The 18,801-nt window shown below is 39.0% G+C and overlaps 1 protein-coding gene across 2 annotated transcripts; it reads left to right on the forward strand.

Moving 5' to 3' along the window:
- The first annotated feature begins 531 nt into the window (after window positions 1–531).
- LOC149401683 (uncharacterized) lies at window positions 532–4,688 on the forward strand. 2 transcript variants are annotated; one of them, XM_089612191.1, is made up of 7 exons: window positions 532–717; window positions 1,730–1,858; window positions 1,981–3,213; window positions 3,305–3,368; window positions 3,512–3,651; window positions 3,727–4,038; window positions 4,138–4,688. In XM_089612191.1, the coding sequence occupies exons 1-7, from the start codon at window positions 649–651 to the stop codon at window positions 4,462–4,464; spliced, it is 2,274 nt and encodes a 757-aa protein (XP_089468317.1). In that variant the 5' UTR covers window positions 532–648; the 3' UTR covers window positions 4,465–4,688. The 2 variants fall into 2 exon arrangements, with proteins under 2 accessions (XP_089468317.1, XP_089468318.1); XM_089612192.1 differs by having other exon boundaries at window positions 536–717; window positions 1,734–1,858.
- Window positions 4,689–18,801: the final 14,113 nt, after the last annotated feature.

Here is an 18,801-nt window from a genome sequence, read left to right on the forward strand (position 1 = left end):
TGGCACGGTCGTAATACAAGTTAAGAAACATGTGCATTTTGGGTCAATAACAAAAAGACTTGTCTTTTTCTTTTGTTTACATTCATTGGTAATTCAATGTTTGGTATTTTCTTTCCCAAAAGGCACGAAGCCACCAAGCTAATGGCTCAATTTGCACATTGATAACATATATATAATATAATAAAATACCATAAATAACAATTAATATCAATAGTAAAAAAGAAACCAATTATTATTAAATTTTCACCATTTATATGCTGGTATTCCGTCAAATGTGCTGGTATTCCATAAATTGTTAATATCAATAGTAAAAAAAAAAAAATTGGTATTAAATTTACACCATTTAATGCTGGTATTCCGTCAAAAGTGCTGGTATTCCATAAACCCTAAATAAAATAACCTTTAATAGTTTATATTAAAAAAAAAATGCAATTAGCCAAGCCGAGATTCTGGAGCCGAAGCCAATAGCTGACTCGTGTGTCCGGTGTTCCTAAGAATTCTCTCTCTCTCTCTCTCTCTCTCTCTCTCTCTTTTATAAAACGCTCTCTTTTATAATTTCATCTCCGTCGTTTCGTCTTGACTTTTCCCTCACTTTCTCGCTCTCCGAACCGGAAGCGACGATTCTCTCTCTACTCGTTGGCGCTTTATATGGATCCTGATGTCGTTGAAATTCCTCCGCCGATTCCTCCGCCGTCGAGATTATTCAAACACAAAGAGGTTTAAAAAGCTGCGATCTTTACTTCTTTCTGTTTCTTCGATTGGAATTTTGCTTAATTTCTCTCATCGATCACTGATTCAGCTCTCAAATTCTATTTCTTTTCGGTTGGCCTCACAATTGGGTTTTCGGTACTTTAGGTCAAACGTATTCGTTTTGGGTTGTTTCCGATTTTCGCTGTCTTTATCGATGTTTTCTTGGTTTATATTTATCGTTTATTTATGCATGCATCGGTTACGGGATGTTTCAAATCATTCTAGTGTTGATCAAGACTGGTTTTAATTCATCAGGAATTTTACATTTAATTGGTGCTTTATAAAGTTCGATGATTGAAATTCCCGGGGATTCATAGTTTTTTTTAATAACTTTTTTGTTTTTTTTAATAATCCTTAGGCTTTTCATATCGCTCTACATGCATTGTTGTAATATTCTATCCTGTTGTGAAGAAGTGCACGAATTCTAGATTGTGGAAGATAAAACAAAGCTTTTTTTTTTCTTCGGCTTTATCTGTAATTACTTGTCGTGAAACGACCAATTTAGGTGAATGATGAAGGTTTCGAAATTCGGATTTCGTATATAACGTGCAATTGGTGTCTTTGAAATTGCTGTTGTTGACTGTAATCAGGTCAAAGAGTGGAAATTCTATATAACTCGAGTCAATCTGTTATTTTCTGTCGTTGATTGCGTTTACGTTAAATCATTCGATCATACCTACTCTGCCCATGTTTATCTGCCAGCCTCTTTATCTGAGTTCGTTAGTCAGTTGAATGGATTTATGGCGCAGTGTTTTCCAGGGCATTTTTACTAAACTCCATTTTACAAGCTTTTCGAATTTGTGGCAATTTCAGATTTCAGACACATTTTATGTGTGTTTTGCTGGGTTATTGTTCCATTCCCCTTTGAACTACTCATCTAAAGTTTGATTTCTGTTGTAATTTTTTCCTATTATTTTGCTTAGATGATTCTCTCTGTACTTGATTATTGTAAACCTGACATGCTTTCATTTCTATCCAGATAGATATGGGCCGCTTGATTCATATTGAAGATGATGCCGATTCTGTTAGCATGGTGACTTTCAACAATAAGAATAAAGGAAAGGCGATAAAAATTTTCTCTGACGATTACGATGATCGACTAGTGGAAGTTTGTGCTTGAATACCTATGAAAACATTCATTTTTTTTTTTGTTTTCTGGAAAGAACTATGCCTAGTACTAATACGTTATTATCATAACATGTTTTTTTCTTCTATTTTTAATGAATGAAGGTAAATGGGGCCAATCGTTTTGGAACCTCCGGTGAGCAAGGAAGTGCATCGACAAATGGGGTCGAGTCCTCAAAGGGTTTTTTTCCCGGTACACCTAACAACATAATCAACCTAGATGATCACAGCTCTGATGATTCCTGCGATAATGTCGATGACTACACTGATTTATTTTTGGACGCGGATATGGACGTTGATACGTATGCCTTGTTACAAGCCCACTTTGATAATTCCGACATTCCTGCGGGAGTTGAAGCGCCTGTCCCTTTTTTATTGGATCCTCATCAGAGTAACATGAATCCCCTTAGTGGCACTGATTTTGGGCATACAAACAATGCAGAGCCTGTTCATTTGCCCTCGGCATTTACACCTGGGAATGAACAGACCCAAATAGGAAACACAAAAAAGCATCATAGAACCATCCCATCGTCTTCTGCTCCTAGGTTTCCCAAGCCGGTCTGTTTTCCCACGACAGCTTTGGGTACGACTTCAAGCTTTCCAAACGAAATGGATTATTATAATAATAATATTGCAGGCCAGCCTACTGTTCTGGATATGCCTACGCCTCCGTGGTCTTCGAAGCCAGCCCAAAGTAAAAGGAAGGTTATACAACAACACAAAGGTGCTCTGTCTAGTTCAGCTCTTGGCGCGTTATCAAAGTCTCGTTGGAGGAGACCTTTTCAGGGTAGAAAGAAGCAATCAAATTCGAGTAGCCCTACTAGTTTCGACTCTGTAAACCAGCCAAATGGGTTGAAGTCACCACCTTCATTTGATCAGTCTTTTTGGGCTCCTGATATTCCCGAATTTTCCGACGACGCACACCTTCATATGAAATATCAAGGTTTACATTACCAAGACCACCATATAGGAGTGTCATTTGATCCTTTTGGAGGGGCCAAACATCTTTCTGGTGTAGGACAATCTCTCCCTTGGTCTCAGACTCCTATGCAAGCTAATGCTCTCAATCCGTCCTCTTTCGGAATCCATATGAACCACGATCCATGGGGTTCGACATTCTTTGCTTCAGGCTCGCTAGATAACGCGTGGGTTGGAAATCTTAATCATACGCCGAAGAACGAATTTGCAGAGCCTTGTCCAGATAACGATGTTCCAGCGCCCTCTACTGTGGTGGACACGACCGAAGTCATGGATCAATTTCAGATCTTCAAGCAGTTTGACACTGTCGATGATTATTCCGATCACCATTACAAAAGCAAAGGCTCTTCAACAAAGCAGGTGAGTTGAATGGTGCGTCTTTCATATCTTAACTTTTAATCTCGAAATGTGTTTATCGCCGATCTCGTCTTTTGCTCTCTCTTTCTGACAGCCGTCGAGGAGTTGGGCAAAACGAATTCAGGACGAGTGGAAGATTCTGGAGAAAGATTTGCCTGGTTAGTCTGGTCACTAGCGACACCATTTTCAACTATACAACTAGGCACATCTTGCTGATTGATTGGGTGATATGAGTAGATAATGTGAATTTTTGTCTGTTTGCTTGACTTCAACCTCGTGTCCATGTTTTATGCCTCAACAGATAATATATTTGTTAGGGTTTACGAATCAAGAATGGATCTTCTGAGAGCTGTCATAGTTGGAGCCGAGGGCACGCCGTACCATGATGGCCTGTTCTTTTTTGACGTATTCTTTCCGTCCCATTATCCCAGCGTACCGCCGGTATGTGATCCTCGATATGTTTGAGTTTGTGTGTGTATTTTAAGATTAAGATGTGTGTGCTGTGTTTTTGTTCAGCTTGTGTATTACCACTCAGGTGGTCTTCGCCTGAATCCGAACCTGTACAACTGTGGAAAAGTGTGCCTGAGTCTACTCAACACCTGGTCGGGCAGCAAGGAGGAGAAGTGGCTCCCTGGCACATCGACCATGTTGCAAGTTTTGGTGTCAATACAAGCGCTGATCCTGAACGCGAAGCCCTATTTTAACGAGCCTGGGTACGCTCAAACGGCTGGGTCGGCCCACGGCGAGAAGAAGTCGGAGGAGTACAACGAAAACACGTTCCTCCTATCATTGAGGACGATGACCTACTCAATGAGGAAACCTCCAAAGGTAAGAAAGGCGTGTTCAGTAGAAGCAGGAATATATATATATATATATATATACATTAAGTAGTAGTTGACGTTGCATGGGAATGGAAACTGGTTTCAGCATTTTGAGAAGTTTGCGGTGGGGCACTTTGTGAGGCGGGGGAAGGAGATACTGGTGGCGTGCAAGGCGTACATGGAGGGAGCCCAGGTGGGGTGTCTGGTGCGAGGCGGAGTCCAAGACGTGGACGAGGGAGACAAGAGCTCCTCAAAGCACTTCAAAGACATGCTCGTCGGTCACATCCAAGTTCTCGTCAAAGACTTCACCCGCATCGGCCTCCACCACTGCGACCAATTCCTCCCTCCTCCTCCTCCTAATCCTCCTCCTTCCGGAACCTCTACCAGCGGAAATTCCCCCAACGCCCTCAGGTTGCTCTCCATCTCCGGCTGAAACAACAGGGCTGCTCTGCTTTTTTTTGTCTTTCTAAAAAAATTCAATGTCTTAAAAGTACTAGCCTTAATTTTCAGAGAGAAGGGTGTCATGTTTTGTGTACCGCTCTCTCGTTGTTTTATCAGATCAGGGACCACATTTTGAAATATTGTACATAAAGTTGAACAATATGGATGGATGCATGGTAATAATAGAAGAAGTGCGCCGAGTAAATTTAGCTATCAGTTCAGTTCACTTGTATTTATCTGTTGACGGAATTATTGTATAGCTTTGCGAAGAAGTGTAGAGATTATGCAAAGAGATGGAGATTGGGAGTGAGATTCTGACTTTGGTGACCGTTCGACGAGGTTAAGCCACAGATGAGATTCCCATGCACTTAGTTTGGTAGATGTATCTATCAAATGGTTTTGAATTTAATGAAGCACAGGCTATTTTTTTTTCCTTGTCGACAGCGTCGACGGAACAAGTTAAGTTTTATAAGTCAACCATTACCTTCTATGTTTTTTTTCCACTATTATCAAAACACCATTATCTTCAAGGAAGAAAATTCTTCTCCCAAAGTTAGTGGCCATTCACGAGTGTGGAAAAATAAGTGTTGACTAGAAAACAAGAAACTATGAAATTAGTCAAAAGGCTAATCTCAATTGAATTCTTCATTTAAATATTAAAATTAAAACACAATCCATATCCAAGTCTCTTGTAATATGGCGGAGCGTGCATTTTATATTAGTTTGGATTATTTTTTAAATTATTATGTAACTAGGCTAGAATAACGTAAAGATCTAAATAGGTTATATATGTCCAAACTCCCCTAAAATATAATTAAGTACCACCGCACTTGTAAACTATACATGATCTATATTCTATTTTTTTTTTATATATATACTGTTATTCCTTCTTCCACTACAGTTTGGCTCATCTCTTTCTCTGTTCTTTTTTTTTTTTTTTTTGTCACTCTTTAAAACTAATATACCATGTGCTACAGTCACCAATGGAAGTCCCAAATATTCCTCTTCTTTGTGCTGCAATGTCACTCCTCTTTCTCTTCTCTCCAAACTCTATTCCAGCTAGCAGTTCATCTAAAATCTCGCATTCCGATCACTATGCTGCTAGAAAACCAATCAACACAGACTTCACGACATATTCTCGCACTGAGAAACCTGTGACTTCAAGTCCGAAGCCGATGCATGATCTCTCGAAATTCTTTCCTTTAGGCTCCGTTTGGAACCCGGAAAATAGGTGGGAAAAGAAAATGGAAATCCCTCTTATTTTACTTAAGTTGTTTGGATTGAGGAAAATATGGTAGAAAAAAAATATGATGAAAAATGCGAGGGAAAGTGTATAACTAAAATGAGGATTTCATTTTCCTTCGAAAATCAAATGGAAAATGAGAATCTCTCCACATTTGTCTATGAGGTGATCACATTTGTCTAGGGTAAAAATGTAAAACTTTTTAAAAATGGGCAAAAAATGTCAATAAAAAATTTAAGGGGGGCTAATTAAAAAAAATCATGGTAAAAATGAATTTTTTTAAAAAAAATGGGTCAAAAGTGTAAATTTTTTACGGTAAAAATGTAAAACTTTTTAAAAATGGGCAAAAAATGTAAATAAAAAAATTTAGGGGGGCTAATTAAAAAAATCATGGTAAAAGTGAAATTTTAAAAAAAAAATGGGTCAAAAGTGTAAATTTTTTAGGGTAAAAATGTAATACTTTTTAAAAATGGGCAAAAAATGTAAATACAAAAATTTAGGGGGGCTATAATTAAAAAAAATTCATGGTAAAAATGAATTTTTTTAAAAAAAATAGGTCAAAAGTGTAAATATTTTAGGGTAAAAAATATAAATTTTTTAAAAATGGGCAAAAATGTAAATAAAAAAATTTGTTGGGGAAAGGGCTAGAGCCCACCCTGGACTTGAGTTAGCTCCGTCCCTAGTCTCATCGTTACTTTTCCGTCAATTTTCTCTCATATTTTCTATGACTTTCAAACACAATTAGAATTTTGACTTTTTCTATTATTTTCTCTTACATTTTCATTTTCTCTATTATTTTCACTTTCTCTCTTATTTTCCGGGTTCCAAACGGAGCCTTAGACTTGTAAAATTTCCATGAAGCTAATGGCATAGGTTTGTCTTATACAAGCAGGGCCCACTTTAATAGGAAGCTCAATATTTGAGTTTGGATCGAGAGATATTATGGAATGATCAAAGCGGAAGAATCAATTTGGAAGGCGGATTTGGAGATCGTCTATAACACACTTGCTTGTATTTTCGCAGTGTCTCAATTCTTTCACTTAAAAAGGAATCCCAGCTATGTTCCCTTTGCTTCACTCACCATGTAGTTCATTCTAATTTTTTGCTACTCAATACCTCTCACGACAGACTTGAAATCAGTGATAACTTTGGATTTCAAGAGCCGAGATGTGTTGCTTAGCTCCGGTGGATTGATCGGCATCAAATCGATGACCAAAGGGATAACAGGTTTGATGAAGGACCTGGGGACGACCTTTACTGATAGCATGGACGTTGTTCCTCCGCTCAACCTCTCCGACGTGACCTACTCCGTACCCAGAGCTAGGTGCTCGAATGTTGAGGAGGCGATTCCCGAGGGCGTGGACGAGTTCGGGTCGAATGTCGGTCTCGTGGCTGAGACTTCCTCTCTCGACGCAAGGACTTCTCCAGCCGGGGCTGAGACTGTTGGGACTTCGAGACGACCTGACCAAGCTACCAACCCATGAGACAAGTCATCGTATTCTATTCTCTCTCTTTTTTTATATTAAGTCAGTAAATCTTTTATGCTTTCCATACTATGTCAGCATACTGTTTTTCTCGGGTAGGCCAGTATGGTTTCCGAACTTTAGCTAATATTTTTAATTTTCTGGAACTAAATCGTTGGAGGCGGTACATTGTGATGTTTTTCCGGGGTAGGGAAGCACAGTGATAATAGTAATTTCTTTTTTATATATATTCTTGTTTCCTTTGCGTGTGTTGAGCTCGATAGAGCGTATTTTTCTTATTTTTGTCAAAACTCCTTGCGGGACAAGACCCGGCTTAGACGTCTGCGAATGCGTAGATTCGGCTTGAAGATTCCTATGTCCCTTTGTCTTGTGGTGCAAACTGTGGAGCTCAGCTTTGTGTAGGCAAAAAGTTCGTCTTACAAGAGTGTGGACGTATGAGCCCGGTTTTAGCGCACGGAGGTCGTTCGAGTTTTTACTTCAAAACCTCAAAAATACAAAGTAAAATGGACTTAGGCGGGTTTTGACAAGTATAAGGTGGATAAGGGGGCGACTGTGCCCTTGCGAGCTGCCTACGTACCCACTTGGTGGGATCAAGTCACGATGTAGTTCGATGGTACACTGGTTAGCAGAAAATATTTCCTTAAATGTTGGGCATTCCAAGAGCGCAACACCGGGATGTCGTTCATTGTTTCTAGCTCGTGGGGCTCCATGGCGTGAAATGATATTTTTCCAGACAAAACCTTCTACATGAACGTCATTCACATTTGGGAAGGCTTCGGCCTCAATCCGTTTGGAGAAATAGTCGATGAGGATGGATAGGAATCTTCTCCCGCCCGGAGCTGGAGGCATGGGTCCTACTATATCCATCAACCATTTCATAAAAGGGTATGGTGCAGAGATGGAAGATAGCTCTTCTGCGGGCTGTCGGACTATGGGTGCGTGTCTTTGGCATTTTTCGCACTTTATAGCCCATTGCGAGCTGTCGGCTAGCATCGTGGACCAAAAATATCCCTTCCTTTTGGCTTTCAGAGCAAGGGATCGTCCTCCCGTATGATTTCCACATTCACCATCGTGGATTTCACTGAGAACTCGATTTGTCTCATCCCGTCCTAGGCATCTCATATATGGTCCGGAGGTACTCCTTTTGTAGAGCTTCCCGTTTATGAGGCAATATCTCGCGCTGATGGATTTCAACTTGTGAGCTTCTTGGGTTGTCGTGTGGTAGCTCTCCGTGTTGGATATACCTTGCGATTGGTGTTCTCCAATCTGTTTCTTCTATTTCTGTGAAATTAACTTCCATAGGTGTACTGGGTGATTCTATTGCTTCTACATGGATAACCATTTTCACGTTCGGGTCTGATGTGGAGGCGAGTGCGGCCAAGGAGTCTGCAGCCATGTTCTCTCCTCGGGAAATTCTAGTGAGCTTGAACTTGTCGAACTGATTAGCTAGATCCCGGACGATGGATACATAGTTCTTCATGCGCTCTTCGACGTGTCAAACTCACCACTGAACTAGTTGGCTACGAGCTGAGAATCGCTCAATGCATTTACGCTTCTTTCTCTGATGCCATTTGCAAGGCGTAATCCAGCGATTATGGCTTTGTATTCGGTCTCGTTGTTTGAGGCAGCGAACCCCAACCGGAAGGATTGTTCTAGTAAACAAGTGGGATCCCGATTCCGGACCCTTGTTTCTAGGATGCCCCCTCCATGTTGAGTGTCCAAACTCCATCTGGTTTTAGATCTTCCTCATGGTCGGTCGGGAGCTTGACAAGGAAATCGGCGAGGACCTGCGACTTGGCGCATTTCTCATCCGATACTCTCTGTCGTATTTTGATAGCTCAATCACCCTTTTGGTCAATCTTCTGGACTGGTTTGGACTATGGAGAACAGTCCGCAGTTGCTGGGTGGTCATTACTACTACGGGGTGTGACTAGGAAGTATGGCCGTAACTTCTTCGCTGATACCACCACGGCCAATGCCAAATTCTCGATGACGGTATATCGGATCTCCGCGTCTTCGAATGTTTTACTGATGTAGAAATTAGGCTTCTGATTTCCTACTTCTTCCCTTACCAGTACGCCACTGACAGCGGCGGGTGATACATCAACGTAAAGGTATAAGGGTTCTTCCTCCACAGGCGGAGAAGCCAATTACTCTTTTAGTTGCTGAAAGGCTTTCTCTCAATCGACGTCCCATTTGAAATCCTTTCAGGTATTTTTCTTGATACACTTGAAGAATGGGAGACACTTGTCCATTGATTTCAAGATGAACCGGTTCAGTGCCGCCACTCTCTCGATTAATCGTTGTACCTCTTGCGTATTCCTAGGCGAGGGCATTCCTGTTAGTGCTTAGATCTGGTCGGGGTTCGCCTCGATGCCTCGCTGGGTTACTAGGTAGCCCATGAATTTTCCTAACGATGCTCCAAATGAACACTTCGCATGATTTAATTTAATCTGGTATCGATTTAGTACCTTGAAACCTTCCTCGAGGTGCGCTACGTGGTCGGTGTCGTGGATAGACTTCACCAACATGTCATCAATGTAGAATTCCATGGTCATACCTAGTTTCTCTTCGAACATTTTGTTCACGAGTCTTTGATAAGTGGTTTCAGACCAAAAGGCGTCACTTTGTAACAATAGATTTCTCTATCCGTGATGAAGGCGGTTTTATCTTGATCATCGAGATGCATCAAGATCTGGTTATATCCGGAAAATGCATCCATGAAGGACAACATAATATGTCCGGTGGTTTCTTCGACCAACCGATCAATGTGCGGAAGGGGAAAGCTGTCTTTCGAGCATGCTTTGTTAAGATCTGTTAAATCTACGCATACCCTCCACTTCCCGTTCTTTTTCTTTACAACGACCGTGTTGGCCAACCAATACGGGTATTTTATTTCTCGGATTAATCCTACATTCAAGAGCCGTTCTACTTCATCGTTCACTACTTTAGCCCTATACGAGCCGAACTTGCGTCTCTTTTGTATCACCGATTTGAAACTCGGGTCAACGTTCAGTTGGTGGTATGTAATGTTGACATCGATATCTGGCATGTCTTAGGTGGTCCAGGCGAAGGCCGACTTATTCTCTTTTAGGAAATGAATGAGTTAGCTTAATTTGCCCTTCAGTTCGGAACCTATCCCTACCACTCGCTCTGGGTCAGACCCGTCAATCTGGATCGGGGTGTTTAGTTCCAGACATGAGTGATCTTGAGTTTTGAGCCCGTTATCCCCTTCGTCCTGATCACTTCTCGATGCAAGACTCCAAGAAGGGTCAAACATCCTTTAGGCATGGAGTCTCACTCTCTAAGGACCAGTCTCCCAAGACTGCACAAGAGATTGAGGACATGAGAAAAATTCCTTACGCCTCAGCCGTGGGAAGTCTCATGTATGTTATGCTTTGCACTAGATCAGATATTTGCTTTGCAGTTGGCATAGTAAGCCGTTTTCAGTCCAACCCTGGACCCGAGCACAGGATTGCTGTTAAGCATGTTCTTACGTATCTTCGGAGAGCTAGGAACTTGATGCTTACATATTCGAGTACTGACCTGACTATGACGGGATATACCGACTCCGACTTTCAGGCAAATAAGGATTCTAGAAAATCCACTTCAGGATCTGTGTTCATCCTAAATGGTGGATTTATTGTTTAGAAGAGTATCAAGCATCTTGCATTGGTGACTCCACAGTGGAAGCAGAATATGTGGCTTCTTGTGAAGCATCCAAAGAGGCTGTATGGCTTAGAAAATTCCTTAAGTATTTGGAAGTTGTTCCAAAAGTCGATGAGCCCATGACACTTTATTGTGATAATAATGGGGCTGTCGCTAACTCAAAGGAACCTCGAAGCCATAAACGCTCTAAGCATATTGAGAGGAAATACCATTTGATTCGAGAGATCGTGCAGCGCGGAGACGTGGAGGTGAAGAAGATCTCAACAGTGTGTTGAAATAGATCTAGGATTTAAGAAAAGATTATCGCTTCTAGCATGCGGCGGAATATAAAATTTCTTTAAAAACTCGTAAAACGTTTTTACTACCTAGACAAAGTGCATGAGCGTATAATTTAAAATTTTAAAACTACTTTGACTTCTCACTCGGTACCAACCTTGAATGGAGCTTGAGCGTTGGGAAGCCTTAGGAATGTTGAATCGCTCGTCTCCCCACTCAGCTCGCCTCCCACTAGTCTTCTTAAACCTGTGAGTAACCACAAACGTTTCTACCATTAGAGTCTTTCGAGTGTGGTTAGGATTTAGTGTGTGGGCACTTTTAAACACTATGACTCAAGAACTTGTCTTGGAGCCAAAGAGCTAAAACAAAACGCTAGGTCTAATGAGGACCTAGGTGCGAAAACAAAAGAACAAGAAGAGAGAGAGAGAGAGAGAGAGAGAGAGAGAGAGAGAGAGAGAGAGAGAGAGAGAGATGGGCGACTGCAAGTCTAGAGAGAGAAGCTCTCAGTCTCTAAAATTGTGTGTCATGAATTGTGAATGAGGTGGGGTATTTATAGGAGGAGGTTTGGCATTGAAAATGTAGTTTCCTCTTTTCTGTTTAATATCACATATTCATGAGCAAATCCTTGTTTCCTCTTTTCCCACTTCGACGTCCAACATGTGCCATGAAGGCTCTTGGATTTGTCTCCTCATTTGTTTTTTCCTCTCTCTTGGTCGCCCACTTGTTGTCAATAGTGGCAACAAGAAGAGTTGTAATCCTTATATTGTACATTTGATGTAATAAAGACTCATGAAGACTCTTGCTTGTAATTGCTTATTCATTAATAAAAAGTTGAAACGTTCATTCATTCTTCCTTGTCTGTTTGAAGCTTTATGATAAAACATTAGTCTTTAGTCCATAAACAAACTTAACAACTTGCGAAGAGACAAATGTAGATTTGCATGAACAAACTCTTCGTAGTTTGCTTAAAACGATATATTCGCAATCTAAAGGTCAAAGGACTATTGACCTCAGTATGATTGTTAGAAGAATCTATGATGTCTGGTTATTAGGCATTGAGAGTTGGAGACTCTATAGTTCTTCTAGGTATCTTCCGAAGGTACTGAATTGACCACTGCACTTCTAGAGACAAGATAAGAACAAACCATTTAACCTCTTATGTCTCGAAGTCACTACGTATGAATTGCATCGTGCTTACCTTAATCCTGAAATGAGACATGCCATTTCACACCTTACGTATTCTCATTTGAGAAAGTCAGAGTTCGGACTCACTATCTGATTCCGAACAAGGCCTATTGGTGAAGTACTAAGTTGTGAGAATGTCATGAGTAACTTTGTGAAGTTCTCATAGATATGGAATTCATGTACAAGATTGCTGAAATGCAATGTATATCACCTCATGCTTTGTTCCTTGGAGTGTGAATAAATGAACTGGCCAGTGTCCAAATTGAGTCCTGACTCTTTTGGATGAAACAATGTGACTTGTTAGCTCCTCGTCAATACATTGTTTCTAACTTATTCACAAGCGACAAAGGAGTTGAGGAAATAACAGCTAGAAGTGTAAAATGGTAATTTTGTAAATCCCGACTAGCTAATGATATTCATGAAGGGTAAACACTGATAATATTCTGTAGATCCACTCATTACAATTAGGTTGAATTCTTGAGTAGAAAATAAATTCATTTGAACCGAGAGATTTTCAGTGTCAACTCTTTAGTGGAGTCAGTTGACATTAAGCTAAACTTGTAAAACGTTTGTGAACTTTTTGAGTCCAAGTATTTAGCTCAAGCTTTGTTCATTTGGATCCATGAGGTCACTGTCACGAATCACATCGAGTAGGAATAGTTAAACTGGAAGCTAAGTCAAAACAAGAACGAAAATTGTCAAAAGGGTATTTTTGTCTTTTGAGACATAGCATGAAATGAATGTCAATAAATTTTTTGACAAGGTCATTTGATGACTTAATGTCACTCGGCCAAATTAGATTAATAGGGCCTTGTTGATTAATTTCATTTCATACGAATTTTATTGAAAATTCTTAATGGGTCTTTTTCATGTTGTAATGAACAAATGAAGAAGCTTCTAGAAGCTCCTTCTAGAGACATGTTGGGCGCCCACCACCCAAGAGAAAAGAGAGAATATTTTGTGCATAAATGTATCAAGATACTTGCCAAAAGAAAAAGAGGAAACAAATTTGCATGAGGATGCTTAAGGGAATTCGGCCAAGAGAGAGTCAAAGGCAAGGCATGGAACAAAATAGGAAACAAATCCAAGGCTTATTGAAGCCTATGTTGGCCGAGTATCTCAAGAGAAAAAAAGGGAAATTGGTTCATGAATATGTGATATTCTATAGAAGAGGAAACTACCTTATTGAAGGTGAGACCTCTCCTATAAATAGGAGCCTCATTCCACACATTTCATTCATCCAAGTTTAAGAGATTTGAGAGACTCTCTCTCTAGAACTTGGCCGAACTCCTCTCTCTCTCTCTAGTTAATTTTCGATTTTTGTTTTGGCACCTAGGTCCTCATTTGACCTAGTGTTTAGCTCTGCGACTTCAAGACTCGTTCTTAAGTCGTAGTGTTTAAAAGTGTCCACTCACTAATTCCTTTTCTCTCGAGTGATTTACTGATAGAAACTTTCGTGGTTGCTCGAGTTGCCGAGGAAGGAAGAGAGACGTGTTGCGAGGGAGACGAACGTTGCAACCTTTTTCCAAAAGCTTCTCAACGTTCAAGCTTCTAAAAAGGTTAGTAATCTTTTTTGCTCATGTTAGTTTTTATTTACATGTGCTTGCTCTTTGTCTAGGTTAGTAAAAACTGTTTTACTTGTAAAAGAAAATTTTTAAAATTTCGCCGCTTAACGAAGCGTTAAACTTTTTCTTAAACCCTAGATCAATTCCAACACCACTTTCATTCCTCATGGAGCAAATTTGTTTCCTCTTTTTCTTTTGGTAAGTATCTTCATACATCAATGCACAAAATAAACTCTCTTTCTCTCTTGGGTTGGACGGTTTTGAGAGCTTCTAGAACATGCTTCTAGATGTTTCTTTATTTGTTCATGACAACATAAGAAAAGCCCATGTAGAATTTTCACATAAAATTTTATGTAATGAAATTCAATCCTCAAGGCCCAATATACTAGTATGTCCGTGTGACATGAATTCATTTTCATGTCAAAAAACGTATCTATTGACATTCATACCATCCTATGTCCAAAAGGACAAAATTACCCTTTAGACAATTTTCGTAAAACTTGTCTAGTTCAACATTTGAACTCGTTTTAACTTAGCTTTCGTGTTTAACTAATCATTTTCTAATGACTTGTGGTAGTGACCTCATGGATCCAAATGGACAAACCTTGAGCTAGCATACATGGACTCAAAAGTTCACAAACCTTTTCCAAGTTTAGCTTAATGTCAATTGACTCCACTAAAGAGTTGACACTGAAATCTCTCGGTTCAAATGAATATATTTTCTACTCAAGAATTCTACTTAATTGTAATGAGTGGATCCATTGAATATTATCTATGTTTACCTTTCATGAATATCATCAACTAGATGAAATTTACAAAATTACCATTTTACAGTTCCAGTTGTTATTTCCTCAACTCTTTTGTTGCTTGTGAATAAGTTAGAAACAATGTATTGACGAGGAGCTAACAAGTCACATTGATTCATCCAAAAGAGTCATGACTCAATTTAGACACTGGCCAGTTCATTTATTCACATTCCAAGGAACAAAGCATGAGATGATATACATTGCATTTCAGCAATCTTGTACATGAATTCCATATCTTTGAGATCTTCACAAAGTTGTTCATGACATCTTCATAACTTAGCATTTCACCAATAGGTCTTGTCTATATCACATAGTGAATCTAGAACTCCGACTTTCTCAAATGAGAATACGTAAGCTATGAAATGACATGTCTCATTTCAGGATTGAGGTAAGCATGATGCGATTCATACATAGTGACTCTGAGACAGAACAGGTTAAATTGTTTCTTCTTACAATGTCTCTAGAAGTGCATTGGTCAATTCACTACCTTCAGAAGATACCTAGGAAGAACTATAGAGTCTCAAACTCTCTATGTCTCATAACCAGACATCATAGATTCTCCTAACAATCATACTAAGATCAATAGCCTTTTGATCCTTAGATTGTGAATATGCTATTTTAAGCAAACCATGAAGAGTTTGTTCATGCAAGTCTATATTTGACTCTTCATTTATTGTTAGGTTTGTTTAAGGACTAAAGACTATGGTTTATCATAAAGTTTCAAATAGACAAGGAAGAATGAATGAAAGTTTCAACTTTTATTAATTATTCAGCAGTTACAAGCAACAGTCTTCATAAGACTTTATTACATCAAATGTATATAAGTAATGACTACTACTCTTCTTGTGGAAATAATAACTAGAATGGTAAAATGGTAATTTTATAAATCTCATCTAGTTGATGATATTCATGAAGGGTAAACATAGATAATATTCAATGGATCCACTCATCACAATTAAGTAGAATTTTTTAGTAGAAAATACATTCATTTGAACCGAGAGATTTTCAGTGTCAACTCTTTAGTGGAGTCAGTGACATTAAGCTAGAACTTGGAAAAGGTTTGTGAAATTTTGTGTCCAAGCATGCTAGCTCAAGCTTTGTTCATTTAGATCCATGAGGTCAATACCACAAGTCATGAGTAGTATTTATTAAACTAGTAGCTATGTCAAAACAAGTTCAAGTGTTGAACTAGACGAATTTTACGAAAATTGTCTAAAGGGTAATTTTTTCCATAAGGACAATAAGATGGTATAAATGTCAAAATAAGATTTTGGACATTGTCATATGATGACAATGTAGATGATCCACACGGCCAACATGGACATTTGGGCCTTGAGGATTGAATCTCATTTTATGAAATTTTATGTGAAAATTCTACATGGGTTTTTCTTATATTGTCATGAATAAATAAAGAAACATCGAGAAGCTTGTTCTAGATGCTCAAAACCGTGGCCATCAATAGAGAGAAAGGGAATTTATTTTGTGCATTGATGTATGAAGATACTTGTCAAAAGGAAAAAGAGGAAACAAATTTATGGCACATGCCATAGTGGTATGGACGGCCAAGACTAGGGAAAAGGGAAACTATTTCCAACCTTGGTACTTTGATAGGAATGGGAAATAAAGATTGTGCTCATGAATATGTGATATTCAATAAATAAATAAAAAATGAAAAAAAAAGAGGAAACTACTCTTCAAGGCAATCCCTCTCCCTATAAATACCACACATCATTCACAATGTTGAAAACACAAGTTTTTTAGAAGTTCTGACTTTTGTTGGGCAGCTCTGTGATTATAAGGGAGGAAAATCAATGGAAGGTTTTCTTGGAATCATATAAAGACCTTCCAAACAGGATTACAGATATGTTGTTACAGACATTATTAGTTCTCGTAAAATCCCGTTGTGTCCTCAAGAGTTGAATTCCTGTAGCTTTTTCCGCGACTTTATTTTGCTCTGTTGATTATGAGACATACAATCACTTCTCGGTCAGTGCTTTGATGTTCATTGGATACCAGCTCTTACGAGAAAGACCATAACATTTGTTTCCAAAAGACTCAAATGCCATTCAACCAAATAGATCTAAAGCCCAAAGTGTTGTTATATATATATATATATATATATATATATATATATATATATACATATTTATACTAAGTATTTTTTTGCATGAAATCATATATAAATGCAAAAAGCCACTGTTGCCTAAGGATCTTTCTATGTATTGTGCAGCACAAGTATGCTCAGAATCGAACCTACAAACAGCAGTCACAAGAACAAGTTAGTTATACAAATGTGACTAATACTATTTAATTAGTTACAAATTTGTCACTATTTACAAGAATTAGTTACATACTTAACAAGTAATTTCCAAATTTTAGTTATATTCATGTAGCTACTTTCAGGATATTAGTTAATAACTACTTTCAAGATATTAGTTATGTAACTAATATATGAGTATTAGTTACATCAAGACCTTGACGTAACTAATACCCATATATTAGTTACATGACTGTAACTAATACTGATGGTTTAGTTACTTGGATGTAACTAAATCATATAAATAGAGACTAAATTGTAACTAATTCATTATATTATCAAAGTAAATAATATAATGAATTGATAATATTACCTCATTATATGAAATAATAGGGTTTTCCTCAATCTAACTGTCTGAACGGTCCACATACAAGACTTATCATGATAAACCACGTGGAGATACTGTGTATTAGATGTTCTAACGTTGTATGTAAAATGAATCTTGATTGCAAACATGCTCAAATATTTTTGCAACACAGCTTTGTTAGCATACAATCCTCCTTTAAATATGTTTATGGGAGGATGTATGTCCATCACGTCCAAGAGCGTGGAATCTGATGATGGAACTGTTAAATCTTGTGTCGCTCCTTGAGAAGGAGGAAGACTGCTTTATTCGCTAGCGGATGGAGAAGGTTGGCTTGGTTCACCGACGGGTCGATGGGGTTGGCTCGATTCGCCGGCGGCAGGAGGGGGCTGTGGCGATTCGCCGGTGGCTGGAAGGGGCTGGCTCGGTTGGTCGACCAGTGAAGAGGCCTGTCTCGGCTTTTTGATTGGCGGAAAGGCTTGTCTTGGTTCGCCGGTAGGTAGAGTGGACCCACTCTCACTCGTGTCAGACATGTTGTCGTTGAGGATATCATAATCACGACTCATCACAGGCGGCAAGCTACGTACTCTTGGATTTTTAAGTCTCGAAAAACCATTCTCTCTGGTGTTTAGAGTGAAACCAACACTCGCAGAATTGGTCTTCAATGACTCAATTTTCAAAACAAGAGACATTTTTTTATGTATCAGCTGGTTTCTTTTTCCGAATATGCAAATAGCATGCCAAACTAATGTCGGAGTCAATTACTACTGATTTTACTGCCTCTTCTGTCTCGTATTTAACATGGAGCTTTTGAGTGTTATAATTGAAATTTTCACCCGAACATGTGAACAATAGTTTTATGAAATCCTCATACTTGGTCGTTTGCTGTATGAGGCTGCATAAGCCCCACCGGGATGATAATAATCATCTTTGGGTCTCTAGCTTGGCCGCCCATCCCATCCCATCCCATCTATCTATCTCTCTCTCTCTCTCTCTCTCTCTCTCTCTCTCTATCTCTCTCTATCTCTCTCTCTCTCTCTCACTCTCTCTCTCTCTCTCTCTCTCTCTCTCTCTTTCTCTCTCTCTCTCTCTCTTTGTTTTGGCACCTAGGTCCTCATTAGACCTAGCTTTTGTATTAGCTCTTTGGCTCTAAGACTAGTTCTTGAGTCATCATGTTTAATAGTGCCCATACACTAAATCCTTTCTAAACTCGAAGACTCTAGTGGTAGAAATTATCGTGGTCACTCGGATTCAAGAAGATGCAAGGAGACAAGCTAAGTGGTAGAAACTATTGTGGTTACTCGGATTCAAGAGACGCAAGGAGATGAGTGAAAACTCTTTATAGTTATTAATTTTAAATTATGTGCTCATGAACTTTGTCTAGGTAGTAAAATCGTTTTACGTGTTTTAAAGAATTTTTTATATTTCGCCGCTTGCTAGAAGCGATAAATTATTCTAGATCCTAGATCTATTCCAACAT

Source organism: Urtica dioica, chromosome 4 (assembly GCF_054948205.1).
Source record: "Urtica dioica subsp. dioica isolate 48M chromosome 4, U.dioica_male_clone48M_v1_H2, whole genome shotgun sequence".
Classification (NCBI taxonomy): Eukaryota; Viridiplantae; Streptophyta; class Magnoliopsida; order Rosales; family Urticaceae; genus Urtica; species Urtica dioica.

Bases quoted from the DNA above. Each gene is read 5' to 3' on its own strand.
- LOC149401683 (XM_089612191.1), top strand. From the start codon at position 649: ATGGATCCTGATGTCGTTGAAATTCCTCCGCCGATTCCTCCGCCGTCG. The intron at 3,214-3,304 runs GTGAGTTGAATG...TCTTTCTGACAG, and splicing joins AAGGCTCTTCAACAAAGCAG to CCGTCGAGGAGTTGGGCAAA. The intron at 3,369-3,511 runs GTTAGTCTGGTC...ATGCCTCAACAG, and splicing joins TCTGGAGAAAGATTTGCCTG to ATAATATATTTGTTAGGGTT.